Source organism: Lepisma saccharinum, chromosome 28 (genome assembly GCF_977018435.1).
Source record: "Lepisma saccharinum chromosome 28, izLepSacc3.1, whole genome shotgun sequence".
NCBI lineage: Eukaryota > Metazoa > Arthropoda > Insecta > Zygentoma > Lepismatidae > Lepisma > Lepisma saccharinum.
Genome location: NC_139256.1, coordinates 27,894,564 through 27,908,993, shown reverse-complemented (window position 1 = coordinate 27,908,993; position 14,430 = coordinate 27,894,564). Strand labels below are relative to the sequence as shown.

At 37.4% G+C, this 14,430-nt stretch overlaps 1 protein-coding gene across 1 annotated transcript in view; it reads left to right on the top strand.

Annotated features, from left to right (window-relative positions):
• The window catches only part of rsh (Rap GTPase activating protein radish), a 666,322-nt gene that overhangs the window by 92,120 nt on the left and 559,772 nt on the right, over positions 1-14,430 (top strand). The window contains exon 2 of the mRNA XM_083113954.1: positions 12,022-12,297. Within this exon, the coding sequence (XP_082970080.1) occupies positions 12,022-12,297 (276 nt within the window). The remainder of the gene's footprint in view (positions 1-12,021; positions 12,298-14,430) is intronic.

The following is a 14,430-nucleotide window of genomic DNA, read 5'->3' as shown; positions in this document are numbered from 1 at the left end:
GAAAACGTCCATGACAAACCGCGCGCTGGTCGGCCATCTGTAATCACTGACGAGTTGGTGCACTCAGTTGACACCCACATTCACGCAGACAGGAGATTCACAATTTCCAAGTTGTCATCGGAATTCTCACAAATTTCAATGTCAGTTTTGTTTATAATTGTGTCTGAGAACTTACAGTCAAGAAATTGTGCTGTCGATGGGTTCCTAAACTGCTGAGTAAGGAACACAAAAAGAAAAGATTGGCAAGTGCTTTAACATTTTTGACCCTCTACAACGAGGAAGGTGACATTTAATCATATCGTCACAGGAGTTGAGACATGGGTGTCCCACGTGACTCGTGAGTCAAATCAACAATCGATGGAGTGGCGACACACATCATCACCGGTCAAAGTGAAAGCAAAACGGACACTTTAAAATCGCAAGATCATGGCAACTGTGTTTTGGGACAGTCAGGGTGTTTTGTTAGTGGACTTTTTGCCGCAAGGAACAACAATTAACTCAGCTCCCTACTGTGAGACCCTAAGAATCCAGCAATCCAGAACAAACGGCGTGGAATGCTGTCAGCCGGTGTCGTACTGATTCATGACAATGCAAGGCCACATGCTGCGGTTCACACTCAAGATCTGATAAAAATCTTTTGGCTGGGACGTATTCGATCATCCGCCATACAGTCCAGACCTTGCACCTAGCGACTACCACCTCTTCCGTCATCTGAAGACCTTCCTGGGCGACACGCGTTTAGACACTGATTAAAAAGTGAAAACGACCGTGAGTATCATCACAGGCGGCAGAGTTATATGAGGAGGGTATCCAAAAACTTGTAGTTCGTGACTATAAATATTTAAACCGGCAAGGGAATTATGTAGAAAAATGGAGAAGTGTGTGTAAATTCAGAAAATAAACATTTACATACTTCGTTTTTATTGTAAAACGGACTTTACTTTAAAAATAACCCTAGTACGTCCGCTTTAGACAGAAGTATATCCCTCCATATATGTTCGTAGGATTTGTCCATCTCAACAAGTCGGCGTGTAAATTTATTGAAACTTACTCATTGTTAGGGACATTGAATTTTCGCGATGCGCGAAATCGGTAAATATGAAAAAAGATGCAATTTTGAACATTCTGCACGTAACTACACCCCCAATGATGAAATATGCTTGAGTTTTATTCGCGAAGTAATGCGAAATGAACGCTTTTTCGCGAAATAACCGTGAAATATCATCAAATTAAGTAGAAAACACGCAAAAACCGGCAATCGAGGTTGTGCGCGCAAACTGTCGATTTGTAACGAAACGTTTGCCCAAAGTTTCCTACCACTTGCAGCTGAAGAACGTTTTATCTTCGATCACATCAGGAAGACGCTGCAAATTGGGATTTCCCATGCACATAATCTCAGTTCGAAAACTTCGCTCCCTGTCAAGCTGCATTCCTTTCTTCCCCCGAATGTCTACCAAACTTGCAGTTTTATTGAACTTGCTAGCTGTAGCAGCGATAAGATTAGTCTGTTCCCGCACATCAAGGGAAACAATGGTGTCATTAGCGTTCTGTCACGAATGAATTTTGTTTATCATCATGTGATTTTCAACATGTTTTTGTTTATGTGCAGTAGTGATTTTTTTATTTGTTGGACATCAAGGATATCCCTTAATAAATCTCTTGAGATATGCAATTTAGAAATGAAGTGATTTTGTGTTGAAGTTTTTTTTTTGGTTGGACAGCTAAGTACTTGTGCATGTGTACAGTATATAAAAATGAAGTAGTTTATCAATTTATAGCTCTTTTGTATGTTGTTTCCTCTCATGATGAAAAAGTGCGTCCCAATTTTTTTTTTCCACCGCTGGTATATACCGCTGATCTAACATTTTATTTACCGCTCTCCTCAGTTTTTATTTACCATAAATTTGTCTCCCTACTCATTGTCTTTTATTTCAGTCTGTTACCTTAATTATTACAATAATAATATATTTGTAATAACAATAATTGTGAGCTGTGAATGATGATGGCCTAATATTACTTAAATGCGAAGGCTGGTGCTGCATTTTACTTACAAATATTTTATATTTTATTTGTATAATTATTGAAGTACATTGAAAGCCATTATTTTATCGTTTGGATCGCGTAGTTGTGTAGTAGTGAAGTGACATAGTGCCGGTGTACTTTGTTTCACGCCCTATCCTATATAAAACACATTCCTCAAACATATTTTACAGATAGTTTCAGAACTAACATCACACAAACCTTTACGAGTAGTTTTCAAGATGCTCTGAATGGTTTCAAGTTTCTTTAAGTACGTTATATTCGTACCCATGAGAATAATAGACGTGTTTTCAAAACGGGGTTGTATTAATGACAAATAACTAGCTAAATCAACTAAATTCTCCTTCGGAAAATTTACGGATTGAACGGAATACGTGTGTGGTGGGTTTACTTTAGGAATACATATTGACATATTGAATTGAATTGCTGTTTTAAGTTTACTTTATGCACAGAAAGGCTAATCAGGACTGGACCTACAGTTAAAAGTGGGATTTGAACCATTATGTGCCTCCGCCGGGTATCGAACCCGGGACCCCTTGATTATAAGGCCCCGATGCGAAATCGGGGAGGCCCTAAAACAATTGAATCCTGCATACATAAAACAGATTTTGTACAGATCAAAACGAATTAGAAACAGGAGGTATTATCTTGTACAGTATAGCCGACGTGTTAGATATATATGTACCGTAGGCGTAGAATATTGTTCAGTGACTATGTCAGAAAAGGGTTTTGAACAATTCTCTGACGTCACAAACGTTACCTTGAACTATTGAACAGCTTTCATCTTGCCGTCTAAAAGCTTAAAGCATTGTTTCATGTGGAGCATTTCTGGATGAATGGGGGGACCTGTCCTCCATATTCTCCCCGCATATGACGCATCAAGACCCATTGTTTGTCCGTCAGACGCTACAGAATGGAGGGTTTAATACAAGACTTCATACAACTGGAAACATGGATATTATAAATCAGAATAAACCGCGAGGAAAAAAACCCAGCAAGAATAAAGTTTTGCCGCTCGCATACAGTATTGAACTAGAAAAGATGATTATTCAACAAAGACTTACCGGCTTATTCCAGATCAACTATTAAATCCCGTTTCGTCGAGCTGCTTGTGTATTTAACATCCACCCAGATATAAACGAATGTTTACATTTACGAATGCAGTTACAAAGTTGGAACTCTTTATACCATGTGTAGTGTAGCGCACATTAATGCATTAGAGGGGATGGGCTTGTAAGAGGAGGAAATGCGACTGCAGCGAGAGGGGGATCATTTGGGATTACAGCACACATGTTACCCGGTGGAGGCAAATAGTAGTTCGGATCCCACTTAAAACTGTAGGTCTAGTCCCGATTAGTCTTACTGTCCATAAAGTGGACTTAAAACACCAACTCTATCAATCTAGTTTCTATTAAGCTTCAATCCTTTACTTAAAAATCAATAAATGTGCAATGTCTTTCAACAGCGTTAAATGTTTGGGTCTTGTGGTCCAGCAACAAACAAGTGTTCACGTTCATTGTAATATTATTATTGATGCATTGGTTTCATCATGTCAGTGGTACAAGAAATGTAATTGTATTAATTAAATACTGGTATGTACAAAATATAATAGGGAAAGAAATATATTATACAAAACTTTATATAATTTAGAACTTCAGCTTCCAATCAATTTGAAAAGTTTTGTTGTCAATCCGGATGTTCGGATCGGTTATAGTCTGTTAACATTTTTAAGAAAGTGTAACATACAATTGTAAAGGGGAATGTCTCTGTTTTCTAATCTAATATCTGTCAAATAGGTGGGGGGAGACTGATATTTATAATGTAAAACAATTATGTATGTTTTATATGCATATTGTAATGGACAAACATCGGATTAAAATTTGTTAAAATAAAATAATTATAATAAAACTACTTTAGATAACTGAAACCAGACAGACATGATTTGTGCCTATAATTTCATTATTCTTATTCTTTTACACGTTCTTGCTTGGGTTATTTTTCGTCGTATTTCTTCCACTTTTGGATAATCGCGATAATGAAGATGAGTGATGATTTGAAATCGATGAAGGGACACTCACGAAGCACTCATTCCCAGGCCGGGAATCGAACCCGGGACCTCTGACATCGTAGCGACCAGTGATAACCACTTTTTTAAGGAAGACCCTTAATCGGCAGACTTCCTCCACACATCAGACACTCATATAAATTAATCTCAAATCTGTTTTTCATTCAGGACAGACGAACAGAAACATCCATGTCTTAATCGGGATTCGAACCCGGGACCCCTGGCGTCGTAGCGCGCTATGCCAACCACTCCGACACGGAGGGCGGCTTATTCGCGTGCATTATGTAATTACGTTTTATCGATTATTTTCTTTATTGCTGAAAAATACGTTGTGTGGTTTTGCTCTTTGAGCAGAGCATTGAAATTTCTTGATGTTCAAAATGTCCACATTGGAACAATTAATTTTGTTATGCACTTTGCTAACACTATAGAAAACGCGATTCATACCATGTGAAAAACTTAATATTACTTCAACCTAACTGTGGGGAGGAGGTGGGGTTGAACCGTTTCTGGAGGTATGAGTGTTTAGACAGTAGCTACCAGCTGTAGACAGCAGCGCCCACTGCTTTGCTCCGCCCACTTTCTTCGTCCTCTTCTCTGCTGTTATGACCGGCCATGCTCCACAGATGCGCGGAGCAGAGTATACATTCTTCCAAGTGAATGAACATGCGACACCAGCGCTACTGCTGCCAGGCCACAGGTACTAACATGCCGTGGCGAAGCGTGGTGTCACTGGAAGGTTAGGCACAGGCGTCTGAAATATTAGGGGGAGGGCGGGGAGTGCTTTAATGCTGTTATGACTGATTATTTTAGAAACAGCAATGTTTTTAAATGTTAAAATATTTAAAATATAACCCCTACAAAATAAAACATACAGTAACACCTCGTTAATCCGGACTTCGCTTAATCCGGACATGCAAAAGGCCAAAAAAATGAAGCAGAATGCAAAGTTTTAAATGTAGCTAGAAGTCAAGAATTGCATTCGCCATATTGCTCCGTAACGGACTCCCCTTGATTTAAGCCAACTGTATAGTGTACTTAACTCTATGCCGTTTAAATACACCATAATAAACCTAAACGGAGTTTTAATTCACTTTCTACTGTTCTTTTAGGTTATTTCAGTTAATCCGGACTTTCGTTGAACCGGTCAACTTATCCCACCATTAGTTCGGATTAACGAGGTTTTACTGTACCACATTGACTCAATCTCATTATAAAAATCTATTAGACACTTTAAAATACATGTAAATTAAGATGATGAACGGTGATACCCCTGTCCAAATATATTGAGCGACTGTCTGTTTAACACAGACGTACAAGAGTATGAAACAACTTAAAGGAAATCTAGTGTCAAAACGTATTCTGACACCGTATATTTTATTGTTACTGCAGTGGAGGATAACTTGCAAGACCCGAATTAGCTATGTACGTACATCAGTAGAATCTCCAGTCTCCTGTTCATCGTTACGTGAGAGAAATATGAAACATGTGTAATATTTAACAGCTCTATTTAAAACAAATAGCCACATATATGTAATCAAAATTAAGGTTTTGCCGCTACTGAAGGAGAACATCCCGGTTAGGCGGCTCGGGCAGTCCCTGAAAAAATGTATTTATTTGAGAAGGTTGGTTTCTAAGAGACACGTGTCGTGTGTTTCTTGTCGCGTGTCGTTTCGATCTGAAAACTCTCTAAAAGTGATTTCGATTTTTACAAGGCCATTTTGATACCATAGCTGGTGATGCTTATGAAATACCAGCTGATTAGCTGGCGTTGCCCGGGTGTTTATTTATTCCAATCTTGTATTAGACAGGAAAATAATGAATTCTAACTATACTGTAAAATGTAACTAATTTTAAATGTGATCGTGAATGTCAACAATTAGCTTAGCGACTCCGAAAACTATGGAATCGACACTAATCTAGGTCATTTGTGGCATTTTATTTTTCACCCCCTCTCACCCCCCATACGGATAGGTGATGAACTTGAAGTTGAAGTTGAGAGTATCATGTAAACTATGGATTCCATTTGCAACACAGCCTGAATGTTAGACAACCCGAGAAACATTATCGTTGTGCAGATTGCACAGAGTCACGGATGTCAGTTTGTGTGGAATTTAATATCGGTGGTTCTCGATTATTTTTAGATGTCACCCCTTCCCACCCCACCACTAGGGGTGCCAGGGGTGTCTTACCTCCACAGCATTTATTTCCAGATAGCAAGTGATATGTGTACCAAGTTTGATTGAAATTGCTCCAGGCATTCGAACAAACAAATATACACACTCACACACACACATACATCCATTTATATATATATATATATATATATATATATATATATATATATATATATATATATATATATATGTAGAAGATTAAAAGCGTTTGACCAAAAATAAACATGGAATCGTTGTAAAGGAAATAGATGCGTTGGAGGTCTGTTTAAACATCTCCTTGCTTTTATTCTGAAGGTGGTTAGATGAAATTGCAGCCTCCAGGCATTGATAAACAGCACAGCACCTGCCAGTGAAAGTGACAAGGGACTGCCGAATATATATATGCATATATGTTTTGTTTTCCCTACAGAGCGATTGTTCGTCCGTTGTCATTAGCAGGTTTATTTGTGAATGATTTTAATTTTAATTGCTTTGTTCGTTTGATGTCCGGTCAACCGAAAACCTCGTTTTCCATCTAGACGACACCGGCAACACTCGTCCACACAAATCTCCTGTGTTGGCAGACTGACGCAGCATCCGAAGACCTGATGGACCAGTGCGAGTGCCGACAATCGACTGTCGCTCTCAAACAGCCGTTGTCTGTCACTGGTTCACTCGTTCGACCCGCTCGCATCACAAATTAAAAAGCTATCAGGTGTATAAGGGGGTTGGAAGTAACGTTGATTTCTCATATTTCATATAACTCAGCCTCACTGTTATTACAGAGAAACAAATATATGTCCGTAGGTCGAAAGGATGTCTTTATCCCCTTCAAGGCGAAGGCTGAGTGTGGCCTGTCGCGGTGTGTTGTAATTTGGGTGTAAAGTGAACAATCCACGAAGACGAGCACGGTAGTGTTGCAATCCGAACATTCCTGGAATTTCAAAAATGAACAAATGAAATAGATGCATCTCCACTCCGTTGTATAAACATCTGTATAAAATCGGTTTCGCAATGTAAATTGATAATAATAATGGATATTGAATACAGATGCAAGGAACTTCAAAACAAGGCCAATGTTGTATTTGTAGGACTTCCCAATACTAAGAAGATGTTGTTCCGCAAAATTGATGATAACAGTTTTTTGACAAATTTTAAAAAAACTGAAAATTGGGAATTGTGTTTAAAACCTTCCTGAGTGCACCACATTAAAGTTTCATCACAATCGGACAACGCGTTTTTCACTTATAGAATTTCAAGGAGACCGACACTTTTTTCTTCTCACGACAATACAAGACTTTCTGAAAGAAAAATTGGTTTTCATAGATTAACGCAGAATTGAATTAGCTAAATATTTATGTAACCTGTTTTTATGTAGGTCTACTGGTTAAGTTTTAATTGCAGTCCAAACTCGAGTATCTCTAATTTTTAATCCGACAGTAGTTGTGTGTGCGATGTCAGTAACATTAAGCGAAATGGAACACGATGTTGTATAGTTTAGAAATAGAACTACTATTTCTTCATATTGATTGATTGAGTTTGTGTTTTAAGTTTACTTTATGCCCAATAAGTCTAATCGAGAGTGGACCTACAGTTTAAAGTGGGATCCGAACCCCTATGTACCTCCACCAGGTATCGAGCTCGCAACTACTACAGGATGTCCGAAAATTTACACAACGAGATTTTGACCGTACGTAACCTTGCTATGGGTATTTACCAGTGACGTGTTCTGGATTTTCATAAAGGGCATATTGTACACAATTTTTTCGAAACATATATATTATATAATGGGGGATAGCGTTATACAACCTTTGTCAGAAAAGTTCCAGGACTGAGGTCGTAAAAAATAATTTATTCAACTTACGAACTAATGGTCCTAGGTCTTGTCAAAATAGTTCCCTCGGCTACCTATGCGCAGCTGCCACCGTTTCTGGAGGTCATGGAAGCAAACAGAGAAAGCTTCATCCGGGATGCTTCTCAGCACATTTGTTACAAAACTGTTTGGATTGCTACAATATCTTCATGACACTTCCCTTTCAGCGGATTTTTCACATGGGGGGAAACAAAAAAAATCACACGGGGACAGTTCGGGTGAATATAGGGGATGTGGTAGAGCAGGAATACGATGCTTGGCCAGATTTTCCTGGACTGATAAAACAATATGGGGCCTTGCATTGTCGTGCAATAAGAACCACTGCCAAGATGCTGACAAATCAGGACGGCACCACCAAATTGCTTGACAAAAACGTTTCAGCTCGTCAATATAAAAGTATTGATTTATCGTTTATCTTTTAGGCAGATATTCATGGTGCATAAAACCTTCTATCATAAAAAAATCTGATCAACATTGTCTTTGGATCGTCTTGCACTGAATCTCTGCCCTCCCAAAACTTTTTGTGCCAATCAAAGGCACAGCTTCTAGATAATGCCTTGTCACATATACTTGCTGTATCATATTACATGTTTCACTAGAGGTTTTCCTAGCTTAAGAGATAACTTAATGTTAACTCTCTGCTCGGAATGCACGTCCGTCACGTCACTCGAGTAACTTCCAACTAAATGTGCCAACAAGCCGAACAGTGGGTTGCAAAGCACAGTCCTGCCACCTAGTAAGTTTACATGGAAACACTTCCAAGGCCATGTTTATTCAGAACACACATCAGGCAACTGAAAACACCCATTTCTTGTGTTTCAATATCATAGGTAAAGAATAAAAAAAAATCAGTCCTGGAACTTTTCTGACAAAGGTATATGTACATATTCAATAGTTGACGATTTACACATTAACATTACTAAATATTGCAAAACGTATAATGTAATGAAATATGGATAATAAAAGTTTAAAACTCACCAGGTTTGATGTTTGATGTGGAAGTCTGATATTTATAAACAATTTATATTTACATTGCAGATTCACAATTTAGTTTTGTTTCGCTTATGCAAATAACATTATAGTGTAGAGGCCTAAATTACAATCAGAGATTCAGGAACAATAGACCAGACTTAATTAAAATTATTTAAATGTAAATTCTGCTCTTCTGTTTAGAGTGGTAAATTCCCTTATAGCATCTTCGTAAAATAAGGGCAATGCTTTAATTTCAGAAGCAGCTCTTTTTCGATGGATAATATACCAAGCGCACTTAATCTTTTTTGGGATTGGGTTGCTCTAATATAATTATTAATTCTTCTTGATGCTGAAAAAGATCGTTCCACTGATGCAGTTGAAGCTGGTATTGACAAAAAGAATGTAGCCAATCCGTAAGTTTCACTCATAATGTTATGAATATTGTTCGTGTTCATATATGATACTACTTCATGTAAAGGTTTATTTTCAAATTTGGGGAAAGAATAGAGAGCAATCAACTTATTCGTTACCTTTGCAAAGTCAAATAATTTGCTGTATAGACTGACGTTAAGTTTATTTAACAAATTTTCAGGAAAATTAGGTTTGTATGAGGGAAATTTTTCTTCATTCAGAAGGGTCATGATTTCGAGCTTAGCAAGAGAACCAAACCTTTTGGATATTTGTTTGGATATGTTATCTACAATCTCATAGTACAATCCCTTCATTTCACATTTGTCAATACACTTCCTCTTTCTATGAAATTCATTTGGCTCTTGTATATTGACCTTTTCGCACACTGTTTCAAAATCATTTCGTTGTGAAGTAATCAAAAGATGAAATTGTGCAATTTCTTTGACAGTAATCAATATAAAGGGTTTTCTTTTGTAATATCTCAAAAAGTATATCTGAGTGGGAAAATATCCCTGAAAAAACCTCAAGAAGAAAACAACTCTTATATTCAGACAGAACTTTAACGAACCCATGGGCCTGTGATACACGTAAGGGTCCCAATTATCACAATTCTCTATTATGTCTTCAAGAAACATAGCCAACTCATTTCTCATTTCTTGCACTTTGTCAACAAGTCTTAAACAAAAGTTCCATCGTGTAAGTGTAGCTCTGGGGATATTTTGTTCCATGAATTTCTTAAGTGCAAGAGTCCTTTTTGGAGACGTTGAAAAAATATACAGATATGCCAGGTAGCGTTTTTAAAAAATACACGGGTATCTTATCATGCATTAAGGCATTTATATTCGTATATAGCAGCACTGTTGTTGTATTATTTGGTGATAAGCTCACACATTGTACGCTCACATCCGCACAACGAAATAAAACTGTCACTTCTACACCTGTCCCCCCCTTTACTTGGTTTGATTGATTAATTGAGTTGGTGTTTTAAGTCCACTTTATGCATAGCAAGGCTAATTTGGACTGGGCCTACAGTTTGAAGTGGGACCCAAACCACTATGTGTCTCCACTGGGTTTGGGCTCCTTGATCTTATAAATTGCATTTCAAAAGTTTTCATTAATACCATGAAAAAAGTAATAGCGACTACTCAATTTGTTTCAATCGTTCTAGATTAAACGACAGACTCAGTCAATAAATCACAATTATCTACGTGCCTCAGATATGTAAGTGATAAAGGGGAGCCACAAGAAATATTCATAGGATTTTCTGATGTAAGTGCAGATCGCTCTGCTGAAGCACTGTCTGATCATGTTGTCAAACTTGCAAGAGATTTTAATTTTGAATCAAAATTGGTTGGTCAGATGTATAATGGAGCAGCAGTTATGGCAGGACAAATAAGCGGACTATAAAAGCGAGTGCAGGAAAAATATCCACAGGCTATTTTCACCCATTGTTACAGCCACGTATTAAATTTGGTTTTAAAACAGTCTGCTTGTGCCATTACAAGACGAGGACGCCTCCACCTAGGTAATTTAGTAATCCTAAAGAACTTGCGCAGACCAACACTTTGTCTATATCCGTCACCCCTTCTCTGTAAAGTAGTTTATTAGGTCTATGACGTCATTTTTCGAACGTTTGTAACATCTAAAAGGGCACAGAGAATATAAAATCATAATCACAAGGTTGTACAAAAAGAGGGAACAGAAAGTATTAAATATTCAATATTTATGTTAGAGTTTTTGGATAACCCTGTGAAAATGTTCTCATTTCTATTCTCTACACTTCGTTAAAGTTTTCGATGTTATCCTCGTTGCAAGCAACTCTCTACTTTATAAGACCAAACATTCTTGACCGTACGGTCCAAAAATTTGTTTTCTCTATTTTTTCCAGAGTTGCATAAAGAGACAGTTTGTTTTGTCTTCTTTTATTTAAACCGCAACCAATGTCCATGTGTAGTTTTCATTTCGAAGTCTGCGGTATTTACGGTTAACGACAACTGTTGCCCGTGGTTACCGTGACAAAACTGAAAACTTTTCAGAAGTAGTAAAATAGCTTGATCCGTTGATGTCATACATTTTGTCCATGAATATTTGTACCATTTTCAGATCAATTATTATTACAGTGGTTTCTATCACATGTCTCTACTAGTAACAGTAGCCGAGATAATCCTATTTTTTCAAATTTCTGAAATAGAAAAATTATCACAAGCGGTGAGAGAAAAATGGCGGTCACTTGTTTAAAAAAGAATCATGAATGAAGTGAGGTTATATTAAACTCTCAGCATATCAAGTTGTAATTTAAAATTTCAAAAATTGTCTTGCAACGTTCACTGTTCTTGATGGAATTCTTTAGTGCCACATTAATAAGAACATTTCAATATGGAAATTAACTGCAAAGAACAATTTAAGTTGAAAATTACAAGCTGAATACAGTTCGGTGGTAACTAAATTTAAGTGTATGTATGGCAACACTTATTCTATACTTTCTCCCTTCCGGTCTCTTCTAGAACCATCGCCTTTGTACGACAACAACCACTACCACGAGGAGTGTCTTCGTTGCAATTCGTGTGGTCTAAACCTGACCGGTCCAAACCAGAAGCGGGCGAGACGTTTCAAGAACCAGATTCTATGTGACCTGCACTTCGCAGACGTCGCACTTATGGAATGCTCTGATTTTATGCAGCAACTGCGAAGTTTCAAGCCGCAGAGCTTAGGCTGTGCAGTGGCAAGAAGAAAAAGCTCCACAACACTCATCTTTCCTCTACCGCCACAGGCCTGCAGCGGTAAGTAGAAGTACTTTTTCATTCCCCTTTGTTCAACTTCTAAATTATTGAATGTGTTGAATACCTAGGTATTTTACAATATCTGATTACATTTTATTCCTCATACAAACTGGGGGCTCGTCCGGGATCTTCAATGACAACAATTTTAGTTTCTGCAGAATATTAGTATCATAATTTTTACAGACCTGGATGTTGTTGGAAGTAAGCTCATGCCGGTGTGCGTTGTAAAGTAATACAGTAATCTTTGTGCTTTATTCAATTCGAGTAAAACGGTCTGGAAGCGTATGTCACAAATTTAACAAAATTATGCATTTTATGTGTACAAATGTTAAACTTGGTATGTTTGTTATAGCAAGTTATTGATTCTGAGTTTATAGAATTATTTGAGAAAGATTATGGAATTGAAATTGCGAATGGAAAACTTATGAAATTATCTTTTATTTTGAATCTAACATTTATGTTGTGCATAATAAATGTTATTAAATGGAAACAGGTCTTTCATCAGCTTATTCATTAAAAAATGTGGAACTATTACGTTTAGAGAAATCTTTGTTGTAAGGAATACTTTATTAGAACATTTTTTTTTAAAACAGACAAAAGAAACAAAGAAAATTAACATCGGAGAATCCATTCAAAAGTTACAGGCCAAAATTGTTTTTCGATATGTTGTCTGCTTAATAAAATTCACCATTTGTATTTAAAGCTCCGGACTAAACACATTATAAATGGCACACGGCACCTAATTTTTTATTCAGTATCATAGTTTGCTTTACAGCTAAGATAATTTGATATATTTTACATGTCCATTTTCCAGACAAATTACCATAAAATTGAAATCTTTTAAAGTTTTTACTCTGAAGATGAGACTTATGAATTCAATTTTGATTATGGACTTGTTGGATCATTCTCAATAAAGTCTGTGTAACGGAAAAAAAATGCAAATCTCTCTGAAATTGTACCCTTAGCAAGGGATGAATTGTGTTTCAATTGTGACATTTATCAAAGAATGTTATCGAGAAAGCGGCTATCGTATAGGTGAGTCCTTGTTATTTATGGCAGAAAAGTGGCCTTCGTAGAGAGGTACCTGTCATGGCGCTCCCCCAAAATTTAAAGTTTAGTAATGAAAATTGAGAAACTTTCATTTGTTTTGTTTCTCATTGTACCTTTTTATGTTATGTTTCTCGATTTCTTGTCTTTCTATCGCTAACGAAAAGTTTAACATGGAGAATTGCACGGCTAGTGGGAATTGTTTCATCTGTCTGGCATCTACCGGATTTTTTTGAACGTGAATTATGATTACGTCGCCGAGAGAACACATTTTCATTATTTCGTCTATTTTGTGAACGTTTTGTACAACGTGCTCCCCGGACTTTCATTATTATTATAAACCAGATAAATTTCATGGTCTGTAAACAAGACCTCTTCTCAAAGAGAAAGAGTAATGTATCTCGTGAGTTTCCTCCCAACAGCTCGGGGAAGACATGCTCAACCTCACGACCAATTAGCCCTTCTTTAATATGCAGTTTTATTTAATTGCACCTCCACGGCTCCAGACTTTGAATCCACCCTAATTAGTCGCTTCAGTTATCGAGTCCCCTTGCCAACGAAGGAAACTTCATTACGGACGTAGACGTTTGACGTGTCGCCTAAAACGAGGTAATGTCCTCAGGTGTTGGAGCTAGACTTTAAAGAGGAAACGCCGCATCACGTGAACACAATTTTGGGTTTGAGTGCAATAAACATATTACCTTCATAACTTCATGATGGCGACCCTTTATTCTCTTGTTTGTATAATCAACCCTTACAGACCCTGGGGGGAAGGAAAATGCACCGCCAGAGAGGGAGTGTTTCTAATGAACATCTTCTATTCTGCAGGAGAGATGAATTCTTAATTGCGCCCTTCCTCTGAGTCTCCATTGATTTTCGGTCTCTGCTAGTCTGGGGTTCGGTTCTTTCACACTGATGGTGAATTAACTTTGATCAATGGGTTTTATGAGTAAGCGGCTTGTGGATAATGATTGTTATACACGGAAAACAATCCCAAAGGTCCGGATGGAGAGACAAGAGGATTGAACAAATCCAGCAGTGTTGCCAAACCATTTTGGTAAAATGAAGCTGAATCGATCTGCAAAT